The sequence below is a fragment of the Clinocottus analis genome, unplaced genomic scaffold (genome assembly GCF_023055335.1).
Source record: "Clinocottus analis isolate CAN_PGR_092001 unplaced genomic scaffold, fCliAna1.0.p SCAF_11, whole genome shotgun sequence".
NCBI classification, from domain to species: domain Eukaryota; kingdom Metazoa; phylum Chordata; class Actinopteri; order Perciformes; family Cottidae; genus Clinocottus; species Clinocottus analis.
Window position 1 is genome coordinate 10,765,634 of NW_027175832.1, and position 21,133 is coordinate 10,786,766.

The 21,133-nt window shown below is 43.4% G+C and overlaps 2 protein-coding genes across 4 annotated transcripts; one reads left to right on the top strand and one right to left on the bottom strand.

Annotated features, from left to right (window-relative positions):
• Positions 1 to 32: 32 nt before the first annotated feature.
• LOC137780787 (quinone oxidoreductase-like) lies at positions 33 to 7,912 on the bottom strand. The gene is made up of 8 exons (XM_068569013.1): positions 7,663 to 7,912; positions 5,068 to 5,220; positions 3,870 to 4,033; positions 2,705 to 2,756; positions 2,466 to 2,615; positions 2,250 to 2,351; positions 381 to 476; positions 33 to 285 (listed from the first exon to the last, which is right to left on the bottom strand). The coding sequence occupies exons 1-8, from the start codon at positions 7,768 to 7,770 to the stop codon at positions 124 to 126; spliced, it is 987 nt and encodes a 328-aa protein (XP_068425114.1). The 5' UTR covers positions 7,771 to 7,912; the 3' UTR covers positions 33 to 123.
• On the top strand, positions 7,727 to 20,753 carry dars2 (aspartyl-tRNA synthetase 2, mitochondrial). 3 transcript variants are annotated; one of them, XM_068568991.1, is made up of 18 exons: positions 7,727 to 7,877; positions 10,104 to 10,349; positions 11,017 to 11,116; positions 11,406 to 11,472; positions 11,577 to 11,678; positions 12,304 to 12,399; positions 12,477 to 12,600; positions 13,772 to 13,818; positions 14,011 to 14,117; positions 14,267 to 14,336; positions 15,779 to 15,958; positions 16,223 to 16,330; positions 16,490 to 16,552; positions 17,978 to 18,130; positions 18,232 to 18,450; positions 18,547 to 18,657; positions 18,745 to 18,820; positions 19,567 to 20,753. In XM_068568991.1, exons 2-18 carry the CDS (start codon positions 10,175 to 10,177, stop codon positions 19,731 to 19,733), a joined length of 1,965 nt encoding a protein of 654 aa, XP_068425092.1. In that variant the 5' UTR covers positions 7,727 to 7,877; positions 10,104 to 10,174; the 3' UTR covers positions 19,734 to 20,753. The 3 variants fall into 3 exon arrangements, with proteins under 3 accessions (XP_068425092.1, XP_068425083.1, XP_068425102.1); XM_068568982.1 differs by lacking the exon at positions 7,727 to 7,877 and adding an exon at positions 9,894 to 10,003; XM_068569001.1 differs by lacking the exons at positions 7,727 to 7,877; positions 18,745 to 18,820; positions 19,567 to 20,753 and adding an exon at positions 9,894 to 10,003 and having other exon boundaries at positions 18,512 to 18,548.
• Positions 20,754 to 21,133: the final 380 nt, after the last annotated feature.

A 21,133-nucleotide genomic window follows, 5' to 3' on the forward strand; every position in this document is an offset into this window, starting at 1 on the left:
ACATTCATTAGGATCACAAAAAGATTCCAACATGTCTTTCATATTTTATTCATGTATTTGTATAAAGCATTGTTTGCTTGCAAAACTCTTTCCCCTTTTATTAATATGCTATGATCACTATTGTCACATGATCAGGACTTTCTTCCCAGCAGCCCCGGGACACTCAATGATGTCATGGTGGGCCTGGTCGGCCTTGGCGAGCGGATACTGGGAGCCGACGACCGGACGCAGCCAACCAGCTTCCATCCCTGCGTAGAGCAGCGCCGCACACTCCTTGTTCTCTTTCTGAGAGAGAAGGGAGGGAGGAAATGTACAAAACATGTATTTAAACAACCCAGAGTTTTGTGTAGGACGGCTTGTGTGATGCCACTGCTTCGTACCGGCGTAGCGGAGGCAAGGACCACTCCCATGATGCTGCTCTCCTTCGCCATGTTGTCTCTGGGGTTGATCTCCACGGAGCCTCTGCTACCAATGATCTAAATTAAAGGAAGAAGAGAGACATATGAAGTAATCGACAGGAACGAGCTACACTGGCATACAGCTTCCACTCTAGGCTGTCGGGCCAAGCGTTGATGCCGGGCTGTACCACCGAGTTTAGAGCTTTAGGGGGCGTATTCAAAACCCATCCTCAAGCTAAAAATAGCTCCTAACTGGTCGGAAAATAAAGGGTGTGGCAGTCCTAACTTTTTAGTTGAAGAGTAATTCACAAGACATTTTAGCGCTGAAAGTAGCTTCTCAGTCTCAAGGAAGTTAAAGGAGGTGTACTCTAGAGTCTACGTTTGATTTGATCTCAGTTGTTCCATGCTCCCCCTGTCTATTGATGAATATTTCATTTCTCAGTCAATGCCACTGTCAACCAATCACAGTATTCATAAAACATGATGTCATTCGTTGACACCGAGTCAACCCCGCCCCTTTCCTTAGCTTAAGCAGTTCCTTAGTTCCCTACTGGCACCAAAACAATCTTGACTGATGCACAGGCAAGAGAAGGAAAATGTGGATTTTTGGATTTTGGAGTGACCCTTTAACCCCGCACGGGGCAGCATGAGCTTCGAGAATTTAGCATGTCTGTGTTCAAGTAGTGATATGAACCCCAAATGAGTTCCAATACTTGTGTTATTTATATAATTTTTTTCAGAATTCTTTTGTGAAAAAATAAAAAAGTCAAATTAAAAAATAAATTAAAAAAATTCAAATTTACTAAATTTGAAATATTAGTATAAACACCTCGCATGACCAAAAAAATATTTTCCGACAATGCCGCTCTAAGTGTTTTCAACTCCTTGGTGAAAGGCCTAAACGACAACCTACAGAGTCATTATCTTTCCAAAGATCCCTCTTTGGAAAGATAATGACCTGAAGAACCAGAATCTGCAAAATTCAGAAAATTCACAACAAAGCCTTGGCTTGTTACTAACGATTTTAGTAAAAAAAAAACTGTGTCGCCTCTGCTACCAATGAGCTAAATTAAAGGAAGAAGAGAGACATATGAAGTAATCGACAGGAACGAGCTACACTGGCATACAGCTTCCACTCTAGGATTAATTATTAACGATTTTTGGCAAAAAACTGTGTCGTTCGGTTCAAAAATGGAAAAGGTAGAAGCTTTATGCTTAAACATGCTCTCATTGATTGAAGTCTGTATTCGAAATCTGCAGAAATCCCGCCTTAAGACGTGTGATGCGTTTGAAAAAAAGAAGATAAAATAACAGGAAATCATTTACCCCAGTTTGTAGTCGACAAGAGTGAAGCGTTTGAAAACGAAACAGCCCGGCTTAACTTGGACTTCTCAGATACTAATACACATTCACTAAGCTTCTACTATGCCTTGTTAGATTCGTACAGACTTGCAGAATAACATAGATGTGTTTATTATTGAAATCTGACTGAAGTGTAGTTATTAACAGAAAGGTGAAAAGTAACTTTTGCTCGAAAAAGTGACAGCAAGGTTTTTTGAGGTTACGGGTTTTATGTACTAATTACATAAACTTAACGGTATTTTTTTTCTGTTCGGATAGATCTCTTCCCACAAGTCTTTAATGTATTTTAGTAATTTAAATGAAGTTAATCAATGTTGTGGTTCTGGAGATCTTGTATGGAACGTCACTTGACCTTTTTTTTATTATCATTTCCTTGTCTGATAATGGGTGCAGCAGGTTTTGGATGGTGGGGGCTATAAAGGTTAAGAGGAAACAGTTTGTGAGGAAGATCGTCAGTGAATACGGCCCCTGGACGTCTGTGCTACTGACCGTAACCCGTCCTCCCACAGCCAACATCTGGAGGTCTTTACTGAGGTTCACGTTTGCCAACATCTCCAGTATCACGTCGATGCCTCTGCCCTCTGTGGCTTTCTAGAAACACACACACACAGAGTTTATATTCCTCTAACCACTAAAACACCTGACAGAACCAAGCAAAGCTTTTTATAAAAGGTGATTCAATGTTTCGTGTGTGTGTGTGTGTACCATGATTTTGTCTGTGTAGCCCTCTTCTCTGTGATTAAAGGCCAGGTGAGCTCCGTTGCTGAGAGCCAGCTTCAGTCCCTCCGGCGTCCCGGCCGTCCCCAACACCCTGAGACCCAGAGCGCGGGCCAACTGGCACCCTGCCACCCCAACCTGAACATACATGCAAACACGTACATGCATTGAGAATGTGGAAACCATTTCTATGTGAAAATATACATACAATTAGAACAGAATGGCACCCCTCCACTGGCTCCATGGACGAGGACGGTCTCTCCAGGTTTGGTGTGAGCTCTGCAACACACAACACCTCAGATAAATTACTTTAGTCACGACACCTGTGATAAACTGGTTTGTTTAAAAGGCTCAGTCCTGAATTGTTCTCTAGATTTTTCATTTTATAAAAAAATTAAAAAGCGGCTCAATAGTTTGGAGGAGCTGGAGCTGTGCTGCATGGTGGTGTAGTGGCTAGCACTGACACCTCACAGCAAGAGGATCTATGGTTCGGATCCCAGGCGGGGTTCGGATACTGGTCTGGCAGGTCCTTCTGCGTGGAGTTTGCATGTTCTCCCAGTGGCAGCATGGGTTCTCTCCGGGTTCTCCGGCTTCCTCCCACAGTCCAAAGACATGCTGCATAGGTTAATTGGACTCTAAATTGCCCGTAGGTGTGAATGTGAGCGTGAATGGTTGTCTGTCTATATGTCTCTATATGTCTGACTTGTCCAGGGTGTACCCTGCCTTCGCCCCTTAACAGCTGGGATCGGCTCCAGCGCCCCGCGACCTTAATGAGGATAAGCGCTTAAGATAATGGATGGAGCTGGACACTAGTTTTTCACCAGGCTAGTCAAACGGATCATAAAGCAGGGGATGCTTCAGGGCGGGGCTACAAGGTGATTGACAGGTCTGTTGTCTGTGTTTTCGTCTTACATTTGTAACCCTTTCACTGTGTCTTTAGTTCAGTTGCTCATCTTCTCGTATGACTTGTGGTTAAAAAAAAAACAAGATGGCGACTATATGCCATGCTCAAGGCTTCAGGACTGCAGTCCACAACGGGTGACATATCCTAAGTTCTTATACACAGACGATGCTTTTAACAGGTATTACTCAAACAGGAGGAAATTGTGTGTATTGGGGACTATTTTCAGCATTTTCTGCTTCCAACTTAAAGAGCTGAATCAGAGTGCACACTACAATACAACCACTGTATTCACTTTAAAGTGAATTCCTGACAAAGTAACTTTCACTGCACTTGTTCTGAAGTTGGTGGCAACATGTAGATTATAGAACAATTAAAAAGGCTCATGCAATCTCATTCTGTGTGAGTTCTAACGCTGCATTAAGGAGAGTTGTTTTGATGTTATGGGCTAAGTGACGTGAAAGAATGTCGGTTGAGAACGGTGTTCTTACTTGTGAATCAGAGCCCTGTAGGCGGTGAAGTAAGGGATCCCGATGGCAGCACCCTGGGTGAAGTGGAGCGCGTCGGGCAGCTTGTAGACACACTGCTCGGCTGCCACGGTGTACTCTGCATACCCTCCGGTCTCTGTCGCCGTGGTAAACACCCGGTCTCCGGCCTGGAGGACACACCGTGGAACAGTTTACTGCAGTTGCATTCTGTCAAAGTATTGAAACCCTGGATACACTTGTTTTCAGCTTTCCAACAACCAGAGAGACATATTGGTATGTCTGCTGTTGAAGGAGTATCAGTGTCTTTAGGTGCTCCAATCAGTCAATCTGATTGGAGCAAGGCCGAGATCCTGGCAGGCGGCAGTCAGGTGGCAGGACAGCGGCACCGCTGGCAGTTTAAACGTATTACAATCTGCTCAAATAAATCATCCTTTTTATTATAATTTAAAAGTATGAATACACGTTTTCAAATACAAGTTGGATAATATCTCCACTCGTCCTCTTCCTATGTATATGTAGGTGTAGGGAGGGGCCAGAAGCTGCCAATGCCAATCGTGCCACTATGTAGGAGTGACTGAATGAAACCCAAGAGATTAAAATATTTTGAAAAATTACCCCGCAGACATATCAATTAAAAAAAAGTGGTTTGATAAAATGTCCGTGGAAGTTGGGTTTTTTCGATTACTGGAAGAAAGGTGCCTCCATATAGGAGAGGACGAGTGGAGATATCACACAACTTATTTTAAGAAAAACTAATTCTAAAATTAAGGCTTAAACTCTTGTCAGTGTCAGTTGGCAATCTTCATATGCCAAAAAGTAAAAAAACAAAAGTGAAAATCATTGTCTTTCATTATAGCAGCAAAGTATCTATTGGTTATTAAAGTAGGCCGAATAATTAGTAAAGACCATCTTTGTTCCTTTTAGTTTCAAAATGGCCTAAATCATATTGCTGTTTGTATTGCAATAAAGTACATTTCTAAATATAGTTTAAAGCTACACTGATTGACTTATTCACACCGTTGCTGAGTTACATTTCTCATCAGAATTAAAAGTGTCCCGTTTATAATCAAGGGTTCAAAATCTACATGGAGAAAAAAAGTGTATCCGCCAGTTAATTACAATCTATATAGTTGTGCGGTTATAATCGTGAGGTGCGTGTTCAGGTTTACATTTTTTAGTAGTGTTATTTTTTTCCTCAGACCTTTACTGCAGTCACCCCTTCTCCAACCGTTTCCACCACTCCAGCTACGTCTGTGCCCGGTGTGTATGGCAGGGCGGGTTTGCGGGGGTACGTCCCAGCCCGGATGTACGTTTCCACGGGGTTCACTCCACAGGCATGGACACGGATCTGCACCTGCGCAGAGAGAGACGTCGAAGCTTGAGCTGCAGAAGGATGACGATGATGATGCTAGATTTTAAAAAAGGACTTAACAGCCAATCACACAAGCTGATACGTTTCCCCAATTCAATTGCTCAGCAGCTCAAATTAATCCTGATAAACGTGTCATGATTTTATTCATGACACTGATGGCTTTATTGTATTCAGTGGACTATGCATCCTAACATGAATGTACATTAGTGACCGACCGTGTTTATTCATTTTAAAGTTTATGCAGAAACATGAGCGTCCCTCATCAAAAGGTAAAACCCTGCGGAGGAAAGTAGAGCCTGTGTTTTGCGCATACAGACTAAGTTAGTAATTGATTTTTGGTGTCTAATGTTGAGTCCATCTCACAATAGCACTGATCTTTTATTGAGCCGAGCAGCTTTACTGTGCATGGTCTCACCTTTACTTGTAAATGAAGTCCATTTGTCCTTCCTTCTGGACAAAAATCTCTGTGACTTTGTTGTAAAAGTCCTCCTTGTCTTCTTTAAGTTTTAAAAGTCTTTCAGAGCAGAGTGTGAGCTTTCCTCGGACGCGGCAGTAGTCGGTCGAGGGAGCGCGACCAGCTCCAGTAACTTTGTGGCCTCAGGAGCCGCCTGCATTAGCTCGTTCTGGACTAAGAAGCTAAAGAGCTGTCCGTGGGATTTGCATTCATCCCTCACCGTCTGTGAGCTATACAGTCCGATGAGGTCAGCCTTTCAGCTCAACAAAATGATCAAACCTGGCTTTCAGTTCCACACTGATATTGTCCAGGATGCTATCAAACATGCGTTCCCTCTCATCTCGGAGTCTGTCCGCTTTCGGACCTTGCCAGCCGTTCCCAGCGTGGCGCATCTTTTCTCTTCTCCCCTCTCCTTTCTTCTCTTTCTTCTCTCCTTCTGGGTGAATTGTTGTCTTTCAATGCACATTACTAACTCTACTCCTTTCCGGGAGCCTCTGTGCTTCCTTGCCTCAAGTTTCCATGGACCGTGTCTGTTTGGAGCTGGTCCTGCCCCCCACCATGGATCGTGGTTGTCTGGACCTGCCCGCCCCCTTTTGGGCTATACAAAATAAACTGAATTGAAAACTGAATTGAATCTCTGCTCAAACCGCTCGAAGAAGATGTTGAACTCCTGCCTCTGGCGTTCCACGAACCCAAACGTCTCGCGTATCCATGCGCGACATAAAGCGACGTCCATCACTTTGTTTTGCAGCAGTCTCAAGAGGGCGTCAGTTTCACTGGACACAGCCTTGTACACCATCAAGTAAAAGCACATTGATGCGTTTGACAGCCAGCGCTCATATCCGGCCGCCATCATCAGGGTGTCGATGGCCCAGCTGTCTGGCTGTTCGCTCAGAAGCTGGAACGCCGCACGCAGATCGAGGTGGTGCTCGCTTATGGTCTGCAACAGTCTGGGACCTGGGCTCCAACTCGTGAGTGCCGCACTTGGGGAACTCTCCCTGATGACGTCATCTAATAGGTGGGCGCACTTCGTGGACTGACCAAAAACGCTGCCAGTCCCTCAACCGTTTTCAAGAAAGCTCTACACTCGGGCACGTATTTATCTGAGTGGAGAAGCACCAGGTTCAACCTGCGTGTGTAACCATGGCCTCGGGCACCTTTTCTTGAACCCTGGCCTGCACCCACTGAAGACGTCAGAGCAGTGTACGCCACCAGCTTTTCGACACTCGTATTTCTCCAACACTCCCAAGACGTGCTCTGCTACAGAGGGGGCTCGTCGGTCATCGCACACGTCATCAAATCCCAAAAACGACTCCTTCACGTCACAGCCTGCCTCACAGACCGCCCGACGACGCTGCTTAAAGAAGTTTTGTTTTTAATTAGCACCTCTCTATTAGATGTTATTAATTGGTTTTTACTAACGTGTTATGTACCACAGTCTTTTAGAGTGGTTGTAATCAAACCTCTCCTTAAGAAGCCCACCCTCGATTTAGAGGTGTTGGCTAACTACAGACCTATCTCTAACCTTCTATTTCTCTCCAAGATACTGGAAAAGGTAGTCGCAAATCAGTTGTGTGACTTTTTACATACTAATAGTTTATTTGAGAAGTTTCAGTCAGGATTTAGAAAGCAACATAATACAGTTATGTTGCTGTATGAGATTTTGATAAATCGTCTTCCATTGTTGCACTGAAAGCCAAATGAGGCACATACAAAACACAACCTGTTCTATGGAAAGAAAGGTTTGTATTGCACAATTCTTTCCATCCATTTTTTTTTTTACTATGGTTGAACTTTGACTAGCCGTTGATCCACTCGACTTCAGTATTTTATATTTATTTACACACTTCATATAATTTGCATTTTTGCACTTTTATTATTGAATGTCTTATTATGCAATTACGTTTTCTGCGGCCACAACCAAATGTCCCTTTGGGGGTGAATAAAGTATCATATCCTGCCAGTTATACCTGTCCAGGTCCGGGCTGTGGGGCGGAAACCTCCAAGCAGAAGCGCAGCACCGACGGAGCTCCAAACTCGCTCACTCTCACAGCTTTCATCAGCCTGCTGCCCGACATGTCTGCGACGAGAGAAAAGAACTTTTAACGTGGAAGTTGGTTATCAGATTTTAAGCAGCAGCTCTCACCGCTCCGGAGCCCGAGACGTGTGGGTGCAGCTTCTGCAGGTTGTCTTGGTGCGTTGACCAAAAAACTGTTTTCTTCTTCCTCTTCTGTAAATTTAACTGGCGGAGCGCAATCATCTTTCCTCGGTTCATACCGCCACCTACTGTACCGGAGTGTTCAGATTCAGGACTTCCTACTCTAACTAACTAGGGAAACAAACAAAACAATACGAAACAAAACAACAAAACAAAACGATGCAACAAAACAAAAGCAAAATAACAAGACAAAAACACAGTTTTCAGCTGCCTTCAAAGTATTTACAGGAAGTCACAGAAAAAACGACTTCCTGTAGGTGCTGATCTTTAGACTATTTGTATTTTATAGATTATGTTTGGATTTTTTCATATGTGATTATAAATATATGTTCATGTAGAAATATGTGTGTAGCTGCGTCCTTTGTTGTTTTTATGTCTGCCTGTGAAAGACTTTATTACAGTTTCTGATATGTATTAATCCAAAATAATACAAAATAAATACGATTTTGTATTATAAACCACACAAAATATGTTTTCATATTAAACCTGAAACCAATAGTCAACAATCGAGCGTTAAGTATTATAACTACACATGAAATAGGGATTTTCTATAACATGTGGTGTTGCGGTCAGATCTAAGAGCCAATCAGCTCTCTGATGTGACGAGGGCCAGGTGTTTCCCATCATGCACTAGTCCAGGCAGTTAGTGGAGTGCTGCTGCAGCGCCTGGCTTTAAAATCGAAGGCTTGCTCTCGTGAGAGTAATGAAGTATCGTTGACCAAGTGTGCATGACGTCAGAGCAAGTCGGACAAAAAAGAAAGGAATAGGAGATTTTTTAAGTGCATTTGAATATAGAGTAATGAAACTATACAGTGAATATACTAAGATTTATAGAGGCGGTGCTAAGAAACCTGAGACAGGGGTGACAGGATTTGGGGTGGCAATACTAGACAAAGGAATAGGGAAAAACCGGAGAACATCTGATATGTTAGGGGTCTACACAGTGGAGATGGTGGCAATGTTGGTGGCACTGCACTGGGTGGAAGAAAAAAAACATGAGCTCCCAAGTTTGGATTTAACTACACACTCTATGAAATAATAGGCTCGTTCTGGATGAGCCAGTTCTGCGCAGAATCGATCGCGCAATGCATGCCGGTTAGATTTGTGTCCGACTTGCGCCCGGCTTGCTCTGACGTCATGCACACTTGGTCAACGATACTCTCACTAGAGCAAGGTGGCTGTCGATTTTAGAGCCAGGCGCTGCAGCAGCCCTCCACCGCCTGGCTGGCCCAGTGCATGATGGGAAACGCCTGGCTCTCGTCACATCAGAGAGCTGATTGGCTCTTAGATCTAACAGCACCACAACACCACTTTCTACAACACCACGTGTTGTAGAAAATCCTTATTTTATGTGTAGTTGTAATACTTAATGCTCGATTGTTGACTATTAGTCTCAGATTTAATCTAAAAACATATTTTGTGTGGTTTATAATACAAAATCGTATTTGTATAACACACATCAAAACCTGTAGTAATGTATTTCACAGGCAGACAAAAAAACAACAAAGGATGCAGTGACACACACATTTTTACATGAATATATATTTATAATCACATATGAATACATTCAAACGTTAACTGAAAACTACAAGTAGACTACATATCGGAACTAACCGGAAGTATTTTATTCATTAACTTCCTGTTAATACTTTGAAGGCAACTGAAAACTGTCCGACTTGATAGCAGTTTTTTGTCAACGCCTCCCGCAGCAGCCGCCTGCTCTCGTCTGGATTACAGGCGAGGAGCAGCTCTAACGAACGAGCCTAATGTTTCCTTGTTTTTATTACAATATAAAATATAATACTCAGTATGTTTTCCATTTGCATTCGCTTATCCATTATTATGTTTGTAATTGTAATGTCATTATTATAATGATTTATTTGGGAAATATATGAACATGTATAGACGAGGTCGCCTATTGATAGCCGATTTAAGTTGATGCTGTTGTGTCTCGACCTCTATCACGACGTCACATCCGTTTGCGTATCATCGACTCCCAAGCCGTGTGGATCGGCATGAGCCAACATATAAAACAACAGAAGAGCCAATCCGCATGCGCAGAGAGCCGCGAACAATGTGGAACCAGGAAGTAGGTCAGTGAAGTCTGGTTCTGTGTGTGCGCGCCTTCATGTTGGACAACAGGGTCAGTACAAAGGAGACGCCCTCTAACACGCGCCCGTTTGCAACCCGCAGGACACGCGCTGCCAGGACGGCCCGACGTCTCTGCCGGTTTTAAACGCCTCGTGCAGTGCTCATAGTGCAACATGGCGACACAGAGCAGGTTTGTGCTGCGGAGGCTGCTCTGTGGTCTCAGAGCTCGGACTGGTTGGTCCCAGGGCTCAGCCTCGACCTCACGTCAAGGACGCCCACCGTGCAGACCTGAACTCAGACACCTGAGCTGCTCATATCCTGTCTGCCAGTCGAGGACCCCCACCAGAGGTATGGTGAAGAAGGTCACCGGCTACCGGCGGTAGCTCACGCCGGCTGCTGAGGACAGTGGCTCCCATCAGGGTCCAGGATGTGCACAATAATGACGAGTTCTGTTTAGTTTGTGCCAAAACTCACAGCAAAGAATAAATTATCACTTGTTTGAGCTTTACTCCAGTAGTGCATTCATAATAAATACACAAAAGATCCCAGTTGCGGATTTGTTTGTATTCAAATGACTAAAGGCTTGTTAGGAAGAGGCAGAAAAAGCACTGTTAATGCTAATAACATCAACAATGGGGTGGTACCGAACATTCTTTTCTCTTTTTTTGCTTGTCAAGGTTCCTAAACTAATTTAAAGGACGCTGAGTATCTAAAAGCCTTTGTAATGGCTGACCGGATTCTCTGAGCTAACGTACCTCCTTTCCTGTCTCAACCATCTATTATCACAATATGCATTCATAATAATATGAATATGCTCAGAGGTATAACAAATTAATTAAAATCATATGAACTAATGAAACTAATGTTGAAAGCAACAAATTGCAGCATTTTGTAGCTACGGCTCGCTTGCTTGAAGTCATTGATTTGTTCATGTAAATGTGTAGATGATGACATCATGTGACCACAACATTCCACTTATTGTCCAGCCATAACCTTCCCCTCGTTCCTCCTGCAGGTCCTAGCAGTCTGTCGTTCAGGAGTCACACCTGTGGAGAACTGAGATTGGATCATGTGGGAGAGACGGTCACACTCTGTGGCTGGGTCCAATACCTCAGGTATTACTGTCACTGCCGGCGCCAAACGCTACCAGTTTACATGCAGAGGATTCCCAAAGTCAGGGTTCATCCTATGGAGACCATGTACATAGAAACGTGCAACACATGTTTCAGTCTGGATCAGAGACACTTGTTGCTGTTTGGGAAATGCAGTGTATGTCACTGTTACATTTTAATCCTACACTTCCTGTGACCCTACTGTCAATTCTATCTGTGATGCAGATTTGGGTGTTTCGCACCTTTTGGTCTCGCACAAAAAATATTTTAACCATGTTTCTGCCTGCAACAGGCATGACCTGTTTGTCATCCTGAGAGACTTCAGTGGCTTGGCCCAAGTTCTGATCCCTCAGGGAGACGTAAGGACGACAACAATACATGGACAACAAAGCTCTCTTTAAGTCAACTCAAGACGTTGTTTCACTCGCGTTTAAATTTCTGTTTTTTTCCTTGTGGTTTGAAGTCTGCGAGCCATTTGAAGACAGCACTGTGCCAGCTCACAACCGAGTCGGTGATAAAGGTTACGGGAACAGTCAAAAGACGCCCAACAGGGCACGAGAACAAGGTGTGTGTGTGTGCATTTATTTATACAAGGTGTGTGTGTGTGTGCCTTTTTGAGATTAAAATCACGACTGGCTGTCAAAAGCAGGTCCACTTATTCATATGAGGACATTCAGCAGGGTGAACATGCAGCTGTGGCTGGTCATGTTTTTCCTCAATTGATCATCTGTGTTCACTTGTGAACTAGCCTCAGGTTTTATTTGAGGCATTGTTGGCTCAGGCTTTGTCAGAACAATACATCTGAACTATTAATTTGCCAATTAAATGATTTTAAATGCCAGAGTAACAACAAATCAGTCAAAGGAAGCGAGTGAAACACATGTTTTTGTCATTATATTATTTCCTTTTAGGTATGCATTACTTTGCTATAATGAAATGAGAATATTAGTTAAATCACAATTATTGAGCTTTTTGTCTTTGTTTGTAACAAGCAGGTTTGACCTTTTATGGACCACTGAGGAATAAAATAAATCAGCTCCGGTTGATTCAAATTCTGCTGCAGGAGTGCTGACTTAGTTCATATTTTAAACCTTTACACGGTTTACCTCCCTCTATGTATGCGCTGCATGCTCATGCTCCAGATTATGCAACTTTCTGCTCCTTCCTCTCATTCTGCTCTTTACCACCAGGGGATGCCAACGGGAGAAATAGAAGTCCTGGCTGAGGGCGTGGAGGTTTATAATGTGTGCCGGAAGTTGCCTTTTGAGATCAAAGACTTCGTCAAAGTAAGTAGCAAGTGATGTGACTCATTATTGTTGTTAATGATTGTGATCAATTGTGTTCCTGTTGTGTAATCTAACAGAAATCTGAGTCTTTGCGGATGCAGTACCGCTACCTGGACCTGAGGTCCTCTCAGATGCAGAAGAACCTCAGACTGAGGTCTCAGCTGGTGATGAAGATGAGGGAATACCTCTGTAATGAGCACGGTGAGGAGAGAGGGGTCATCTGTTTTCTCCAGTCCCAGAAACATTTTGTCGCCCATTCTGATTTGTTTTTGTTAAGTTCCTTGAAATGTTTTTTTTTTTCATTTGTGAAACGGGTGGAGGGAAAAGTTTCAATTCAGTTTATTTTGTATAGCCCAAAATCACAAATACAAGATTTGCCTCGGAGGGCTTCACAATCTGTACACATAACATCCCTGTCCCAGAACCTCACAACAGATCGGGAAAAACTCGCCCAAATGAAGATAGTAAAACCCTTTAACAGGGAAAAAGGGGAAGAAACCTGATGGAGAGCAACAGAGGAGGATCCCTCTCCCAGGATAGACAGTAGCAATAGATGTCATGTGACCAGAATGAGCAACATAACAGAGTTGCAGCACATTACATGAATATGACAAAAATATTCATATGAGTGGTAGGCATGGACCATGATCCAGCCACAGTCCATCGAAGCATGCAGGACCAGCTCCACACAGCCATCATCCATGGGGGGAGAAGAAGGGGAGGGGGCAGGTCCAGGAAGCCTTCTGACTGATCCACGGGGTGGATACCCTCGCGAGTCAAGAGGCGAGTTGTCTGACTCGGCCTCTGAAAGAAAGCTTCCTGGATCAAAGATCAGGGTCAACTATAAGCACTGTCAAAGAGGAAAGTTTTAGATTATTCATTTTATTTTTGTTCAGGATTATTTGTTTTCACGGGTTTCTTTAAATTCTCATTTTGACTATGAGATGCAGAAGTGCACCTCTACTTATGTTCTAAATCAGACTAAAAACCTCTATGTTTTCTTCCAGGTGAGTTTTAACGTCTCATGCACTTAAAACACAAGCTACAGATTATGCAAGTTAGAAAGTTCTGCAACATTTCTCTTATGTCGTTCCTTCGTTGTAGAAATGTATATTAATTCACATCTACAATATCTGCCTCCATGGAAAATGTGATCGCTCTTTAGAACAAAGTGTAGTGGTGCACTTGTGGACAACATGAGTATTACAACAATAAACACTTTATCCTGCCAAAACTTCTCTTTCTTCTACCCGTTTCACCGATGGGAGAACCAATGAGGAACTTAGAAATATTATCTTCACAAACCCTTTTTGTTTCACCTCACTCTAAAGTCATAAACAATGAAGCATTTCTATTTTTTTATCGTTTGAAGGTTTTGTGGACGTGGAAACTCCTACCTTGTTTAAAAGAACACCCGGGGTAAGAAGGTCTTTTATCATATGATTACAACGACACAGAGCCAAAATCAGTTCACCTGTTCTGAAACAAACAAGCATCTATGAATGTGTCTCCAAGCTGCTGTATAATCAGTTTGAGAGAAAGATCATTTCTCTAAAATGTCCGAAAAGCATAAATCCTGTGCTTCCCTCAATTCATGCTTTTGTTTTTCAGGGAGCCAAAGAGTTTGTGGTTCCGTCCAGAGAGCCGGGCCGGTTTTACTCTCTGCCTCAGAGTCCACAGCAGTTCAAACAGCTTCTAATGGTGGCTGGTGTAGACAGGTGGGTGCACGCCTGAGCGCAGGAAAACTAAACGGCTGTCCTCTGCTTATCTGAATCACACTTTCACCATTACAGGTGTGTGGGTGTGGCGGCGGCGGCGGGGAGAGTTTAACAAGTCTTTGTCTTTGCTCATCGTTGTCATGTGGCAGGTACTTCCAGATGGCTCGATGCTACCGGGATGAAGGCTCCAAACCGGACCGACAGCCGGAGTTTACCCAGGTGCTGTGGAGGGAGAATGGGTTTTATCTTGTCACTTAACTGCACTTTTTTAATGTTGATAGTGACTGGTGCTGGAGCTGAACTATTCTAGTTTGAAGCAGACCAGACTAGATGAGTGAACTTAGGTATTAGTTCTCATACTGGGAATCGTCCTGGGGTCACCTGGGTAAAAACTAGGCATCCTTACCGAAAAAACAGTTTCCTGACTTTTTGCTCAATATTACAAATGCCTCATCACAGTTCTATACATTTGTTAGCTGCTGCTGGATTAAGTAGTACAAAATGTAGCTCAGAAAATCACAAGAACATCAAAAGAATGCCAACAAGCATACACGACGTCTCATAATAAGACATCATCTTGTGCATGATTTTGGGAGACACTGTTTCTTGTTCCTGTGGTCGAGATGCTGACTTTGGTCTGACCGGTCCTGTTGTTTTGATCCAGCTGTGCTTTGATCGCGGTCCTGGTGTTGACCAGGGGCCTGTCCCACAAAGCCAGGTTTCCTTCAAAGCCGGGGGTTTCCTTCAGTTATCCAGCTGCACTTAACCAGATGTCCGCGGTCTCGCTTTTTGGTCTCACGAAGCCGGTTATCAACTCGTTTAGTCAACCCAGGAGTGTCTCATCTAGATCTGTGCTCGTCCACATAAAAGGGGCGGAGTTAACTCCGTTTGACCAATCGTTCATCATGGAGAAGCCGCCGAGAGCAACGTATTTTACAATGGAGTAAATTACGATCTTAAGAATGCAGGAAAAATATCGAGAAAGAATACAAGTGAAAAGCATAAAGCATCACTGCTGCAGCAGCCAGAAGCCGCAAGGAATCGTGGCAAAAAAAAACCAGCGATTCTGTTAATGCAGAAATGACTGGGATTGTAATATTAAATCACCGTCTCAAATGTATGTTCTTATTTTTTATTACCTTTTCGTTTTAACAATTTAACCTCCTTTCAGTTGCGACCCCAGTGGAGCTAAAAGAACATGAGAGCAAGGTAAAACGAAATACAAGAACATAGTTGAAAGCGGTCAGTGAATTTATTATAATATCTTTCAGGCTTTATGTATGATGTATAGTTTTGCCGGTCACGAAACGCGCGCTCTCTGCAGAGCGCTGCTCTTACTATCAGTGCACCTTCCTCAACGGGATTCTGTAGTAATTGGCAGGTCATTTTTCCAGGACAATGATTGGTCAGTCGGCGTCTTATATCCCCGTTGAGATCTTATCCGGTTACTTAACCTGCTCCTGGGCAGGTTAGGCGTTCAGCGTAAGTTACCGGGGCAACGTACCCCGCTAAGAAGTGAACCAGCTTCGTGAGACGGAAAACCCAGAGTTAATCCAGAAGTTACCTCGCTAAGAGGAAATCCAGCTTCGTGAGACAGGCCTCAGGACTTAGCCGGCAGGGTTCACAGTCCCTGACCCGATGTCTTTCCTTGTCTCTCGCAGGTGGACATAGAAATGTCTTTTGTGGACCAGGCAGGCATCCGATCCCTGGTGGAAGGTCTTTTACAGTACTCCTGGCCTGCAGAGAAAGGTGCCATTATGGTCCCTTTCCAAACTTTGACGTATGAAGAAGCCATGAGGGACTACGGCGTGGACAAGCCCGACACTAGATTCAGTATGAAGGTGCTTTAGTGCGTTTGTTTGTTTCTTACGTTTCTTTAGGTCACCTAGACTAGATGACGAAAGGCTCCTTCTGTTGGAAAAAGGAATACATCCCATTATATGATTGTTACTTCTGTTCTAACATCAGTGGTGGAGAGTCTGAATTTTAAGATCAGACCTAAATGTACAACTAATGGCTGCTAAAGGCAAGTCCTAGTTTTCTCAGTATGAATATGTCAGTGGGACCACCTGTCTGAATCCCCATCATTCTGTCTGTCCGTCCAGCTGATCGACCTCGGCCAGGTTTTCTTTTCCACGGAGATCGAGTTCCTCAGATCAGTTCTCAGCCAACCGGGCGGCTCCGTCCAGGCCGTCTGTGTTCCTGGTGGAGCGGTGAGACCAAAACCTGGTTTTACTGCTTAAGAAAAGAAGTCAACTGGAGCATGCTGGATGAAAACCATGAGCTGTCTCATCACATACAAAACATCTGTGATGTAACAGATTTGCTGATATCTGACTCAAATGTTCCTCTCTGTCTTGTGTTGACCACAGAAACTGTTTGCTGGGAAAGATTTGGAAGAACTGAAACAAACAGCCAAAACTCAGTTCAGCCAGGTTGGTTTGTTTGTCCTCTTTTTCTCTCAACTTACTTTCTCACTCTGTCCTGTTTTGTGACATCAGCATTTCATGTTCAATTCAGTTAATTTTATTTAGCCTAAAATCACAAATTAAAAATTTGCCTCGGAGAGCTTTACAATCTGTACACATAATATCCCTGTGCTAGGACCGCACTTCAGATCAGGAGAATCTCCCCCAAAAATAGATGAAACACTTTCACAAGGAAAAAAGGAAGAAACCTTCGGGAGAGGAATGTTGCATGTATTTCTTGTTGTTTTATGTTAATGAGCCTAATGGCAAAAAAAACATGTTTGTGCTTCAATAAGACAAACCGGTAAGTCTTCTGTGTTATGAGACAGTATCGGTGATGAAGGAATACAATGTGTGCAGGTGTGCCCCAAACCACATAAAGGTATGTGAGCAGGTGTGCCCCAAACCACATAAAGGTATGTGAGCAGGTGTGCCCCAGACCACATCTGTCACACATGTTCTTAGCAGCTCACAACTATTTGTTAGACCAGAGTTATGTCCTTCTCAACTGACAAAAAAGCTTTGAGTGAATGTAATAACGTGCATTTGAGCTTTGTTTTTATTTTATTTTTTTAAAGTTTGATCTTTTATAGAGTAATGTGGGTTTCTTAACCCTAAATGAAATGGATTCATGTTGTAATTACAGATACATTTGCTTACTTGTATTTTTATATAAATCCATGCACAATATTGTTACACTTGAATAAACAGTAATCAATTGTAAATATATTAGGGTGTAGTTTATACAGTATTACAGTTACAACCGTCCCTTTTGAGGGCAAGTATAATGCTGATGTGGCCCAGGGTAAAAAAGTGTTTGACACCGCTATCTTAAAGGGATGTTGTGGGACTTTGGTCTAGTAATTTGTATATTTATTGCCTAATTTTCTTATTGTGGTATTTGTCTTTCTGACATATTCATGTAATTTATTATAGACTCAAATGCTATCTCATACATTCCAGGGTCACTTTTCTGCAATGCAATTTCATGGCAACCGATCAAATCGCTGTAAATAAAGACATTTTATTACAAACTGCGCACGTTAACCTCATGGTGGCATGAGAGTCATTAAGATTCATCATTTGTAAACCATGTATGCATGTCCAAAATATCATAGTAATCCATCCATTAGTTTTTTAGTTATTATAGCATGGGCCAAAGCGGTGGGCCGACATCATTATCCTTAGAGTCATGCTGCCAGTGTGACTTATATTTATCCTACTGTACATATGATGGTGTGACAGCAATCCAATATCACCGCCACTGTCCATCCTTCTGTCCGATGCTTCAAAACTAAAGCAGAATATCAGCGTCACAAAGGTTAACTGTGAAGGTGCAGTATTTTCTCATTGTCTCTTTCCCCGTTTCCTCCCTGTGTGTTTTGTCCCAAGGAGCTCAGCATGGTACTGGTCAAAGCAGACGGGACATTAAAGTCTCCCCTGAAGAAGCTGCTGTCGGTCTCGGCCACAGACGAGCTGCTGCAGAGGACCGGAGCCGGACCAGGAGACCTGCTGCTGATGGCGGCCGGGTCCCTCCACTCTGTGGTAAGAGACACACTGACGTCAGGGAGGGGCAAATTAATAAACGTAACGAGCATATATGTTGATTCCATCTTCTCCTGTCTCTCCATCCGGCTCTGCTCCAGCGCCCCCTGCTGGGTAACCTCCGTCTGCGGTGTGCGGAGCTCCTGGAGTCGCGCGGCGCGTCAGTCCGCGACCCCTCAGCCCTCAACTTCCTGTGGGTTTTGAACTTCCCCCTCTTCTTGCCCAAAGAAGGGGACCCGGAGCAGCTGGAGTCGGCCCATCATCCATTCACTGCCCCACTGCCCGAGGACGCGCAGCTACTCCACACGGAGCCACAGAAGGTAGTCATGCACACTCACTATTATCTTAGTTTCTTCTTCTAATCATTTTTTTAACATTTAGATATAATCGTACACGTCACGTGGGATGCATTCCAGGTTCGCGGTCAGCACTATGACCTGGTGTTGAACGGTTCTGAGATCGGAGGAGGCTCCATCCGCATCCACGATGCTTCGCAGCAGCTTAATGTCCTTAAGAGTGTCCTCAAGGTCAGTTGTATGCCATGACAGTTTTGGAATCAAGAAGAATAAACGACTGGTCATAACTGCTTTTTATGATACGTGTGTCCACTGCAGGAGGACCCCAGTCTTCTTTCTCACCTGCTGGAGGCTCTGGACTGCGGAGCTCCACCCCATGGAGGCATTGCTTTGGGTGAGCTTGACTCTGCACTTGACCACAGCCAGCTCTTGCAGTCACTGAGCAAGTTTAGCGAAGTAAAGAAATCTAAAAGTGTATTTTTTTTTCTTAATTAGGATGCTCCCTTTGACAAAAGGTTTTAGCTTCAGAATAAACGCTGGATCATATGTTCACTAGGGCTAGTAAACGTAACAGTTTGCAGTCAGGAACAGACACTTGAGGGTACAGTCCCGGATTATTTTGATTCCCGTTCAGCTGAATATAAGCAATGGAGCAAGGCGTATTTGCTCCCAGTCTTAGATTGATCCTTCTGCCGTGCTTCCCACAGACTATGATCCAACTCACAGTTTATATTGCTTATCTGGCAACATCTGCTCTGTCTTATCCATACGACAAATGTTGGTAGTGAGGTATCAGTTGGACTGTAGTTCTCAGGTCAACTAATCATAACCAGCAAGAAGAATATCAGTAAATCTGTGATCACATTATAAGTTGTACACTTTAGACCATTCAGGGTGAAAATATGGGAAACGTTCCGAAATATGAGCAAAAAAAAAGAATTATGAATGTGATGTCATTAAGTTAAGTTTAGAGTGAATTGTATATGATTGTATATGATTTTTATTTCATTATAGAGACTTTAAAAGTTAGTCACACGCCCGCAGCCTCTCTTCAGCTAACAAGCTTAACAACTGCTACCACATTTAGCCAGTTAGCTCCTGTTTTTCCTGTCATTTTATTGCTCCGCCATGCTTTTGTAGGTTTGGACCGGCTGGTCTCCATCATGGTCGGCGCTCCCAGCATCCGGGACGTCATCGCTTTCCCCAAGTCGTTCCGGGGTCACGACCTCATGAGCTGCGCCCCGGACTTTGTGTCTGAGGAGGACCTGAAGTCCTACCACATCTCTGTCAAATGGCCGACAGAGTGAGGAGGTAAAGAAGGAAGCGATAAGGAGACGCCAGAGGAAGGGTGGGATACCTCGTCAGGTAACAGAGGTGAGAGAGGACAAGAAGACGAGCAGACAACCTGCTGTGAAGACCTCGGCCAGCCGGTCGGCAGATGTAAGGAGGTGGTGGTGATGCTGTCAGCATCTCAGAACTGTCACTTTCAAATGGAAGAGAAAAAAGGGACCAGCAGACATTATGGAAACAAAGAAGTACTTCTAGCTCTACTGACTCTAAAGTGCTGCTTATTTTGTATTGGTTGGTGTCCCAGATGTACCACATGTTGTTCCAGACCGTCTTTCGGTTTGAGAAGCATATACATCTGGACAAACCGGTCACTGTTACACCCAAAGCATTCGTTTTTATAAGCATTTCAATTTTCAGCTGAAGTGAATATGAGGCTTCATCTGTTGTGGGTGTCTTCCAAAGTGTATCTTTTCATCACACAGTTCTCTCTTTATGTTTTGCCATATGGTGTTCCCTTGCTGAATTATGTGAATAACATTACATTTCATTTAGCTAGTGCTGTTATCCAAAGTGACTTACAATAAGTGCATTCAACCATGAGTACAAACTCAGAACAACAGGAATCAGGAAAGTACAATTTCTTCAATAAAGGCAAACTACAAAGTGCTATCAGCAAGAGACATTTAAGTCTTACTAAAGAGTTACTACTGCGCTACCTTCCTTATTCAAGATGGAGTTGAAAATATGTCTTTAATTTGCGAAAGAAGATGTAGAGACTTTCTGCTGTCCTGATGTCAATGAGGACCTCATTCCACCATTGAGGAGCTGGGACAGCAAACAGTTGTGACTTTGAGTGTTTGGCTCCCAGTGACGGAGCTACAGGCCGATTGGCAGAAGCTAAGCAGAGTGAACAAGCTGGGTGTACAGTTTTACCATGTCCTGGATGTAACTGATCTGTTCATAGCACGGTATGTCAGTATGAATGTTTTGAAGCGGATGCAGGTGGCCACCGGTAACTAGTGAATGTGAACACAAAACATGAGGTTCTGAAGTTACTCATTTGGAGCGAGCGCCATCACTCCTACTGGAATCACTTTTAGAAGGAAACCTTTCCTGGCTGTTGAGGACAAAAGGAACATTAACATCAACAACAAAACTATGTCCATGATTATTGATATGAGACATACTTGGAAAATGTGAGCCAATACTTTCATATCATACACGTTTGCAGTGGATAAAGAGAAATTAATGTCCACTCAATTTAGAAAATGCAAAAACAAAATGTCACTTTAAATTAAGACTTAATTTAAAATGTAGTATGACATAGTATAAGTCCTGATTGATGAGGCAAAAACCAACAATACACACAAGCCAGAATGTTCACTCCACTGGACGGGCCAGTGGAGTTAGTTTCTAC

Coding starts and splice junctions, on each gene's coding strand:
- LOC137780787 (XM_068569013.1), bottom strand. CDS start 7,770: ATGTCGGGCAGCAGGCTGATGAAAGCTGTGAGAGTGAGCGAGTTTGGA. Junction 477..2,249: donor CTGTGGGAGGACGGGTTACG/GTCAGTAGCACA, acceptor CCTTTAATTTAG/ATCATTGGTAGCAGAGGCTC. Junction 286..380: donor TCCTTGCCTCCGCTACGCCG/GTACGAAGCAGT, acceptor CTTCTCTCTCAG/AAAGAGAACAAGGAGTGTGC.
- dars2 (XM_068568991.1), top strand. CDS start 10,175: ATGGCGACACAGAGCAGGTTTGTGCTGCGGAGGCTGCTCTGTGGTCTC. Junction 16,331..16,489: donor TCTGTGTTCCTGGTGGAGCG/GTGAGACCAAAA, acceptor TGTTGACCACAG/AAACTGTTTGCTGGGAAAGA. Junction 18,658..18,744: donor TCCTTAAGAGTGTCCTCAAG/GTCAGTTGTATG, acceptor TGTCCACTGCAG/GAGGACCCCAGTCTTCTTTC.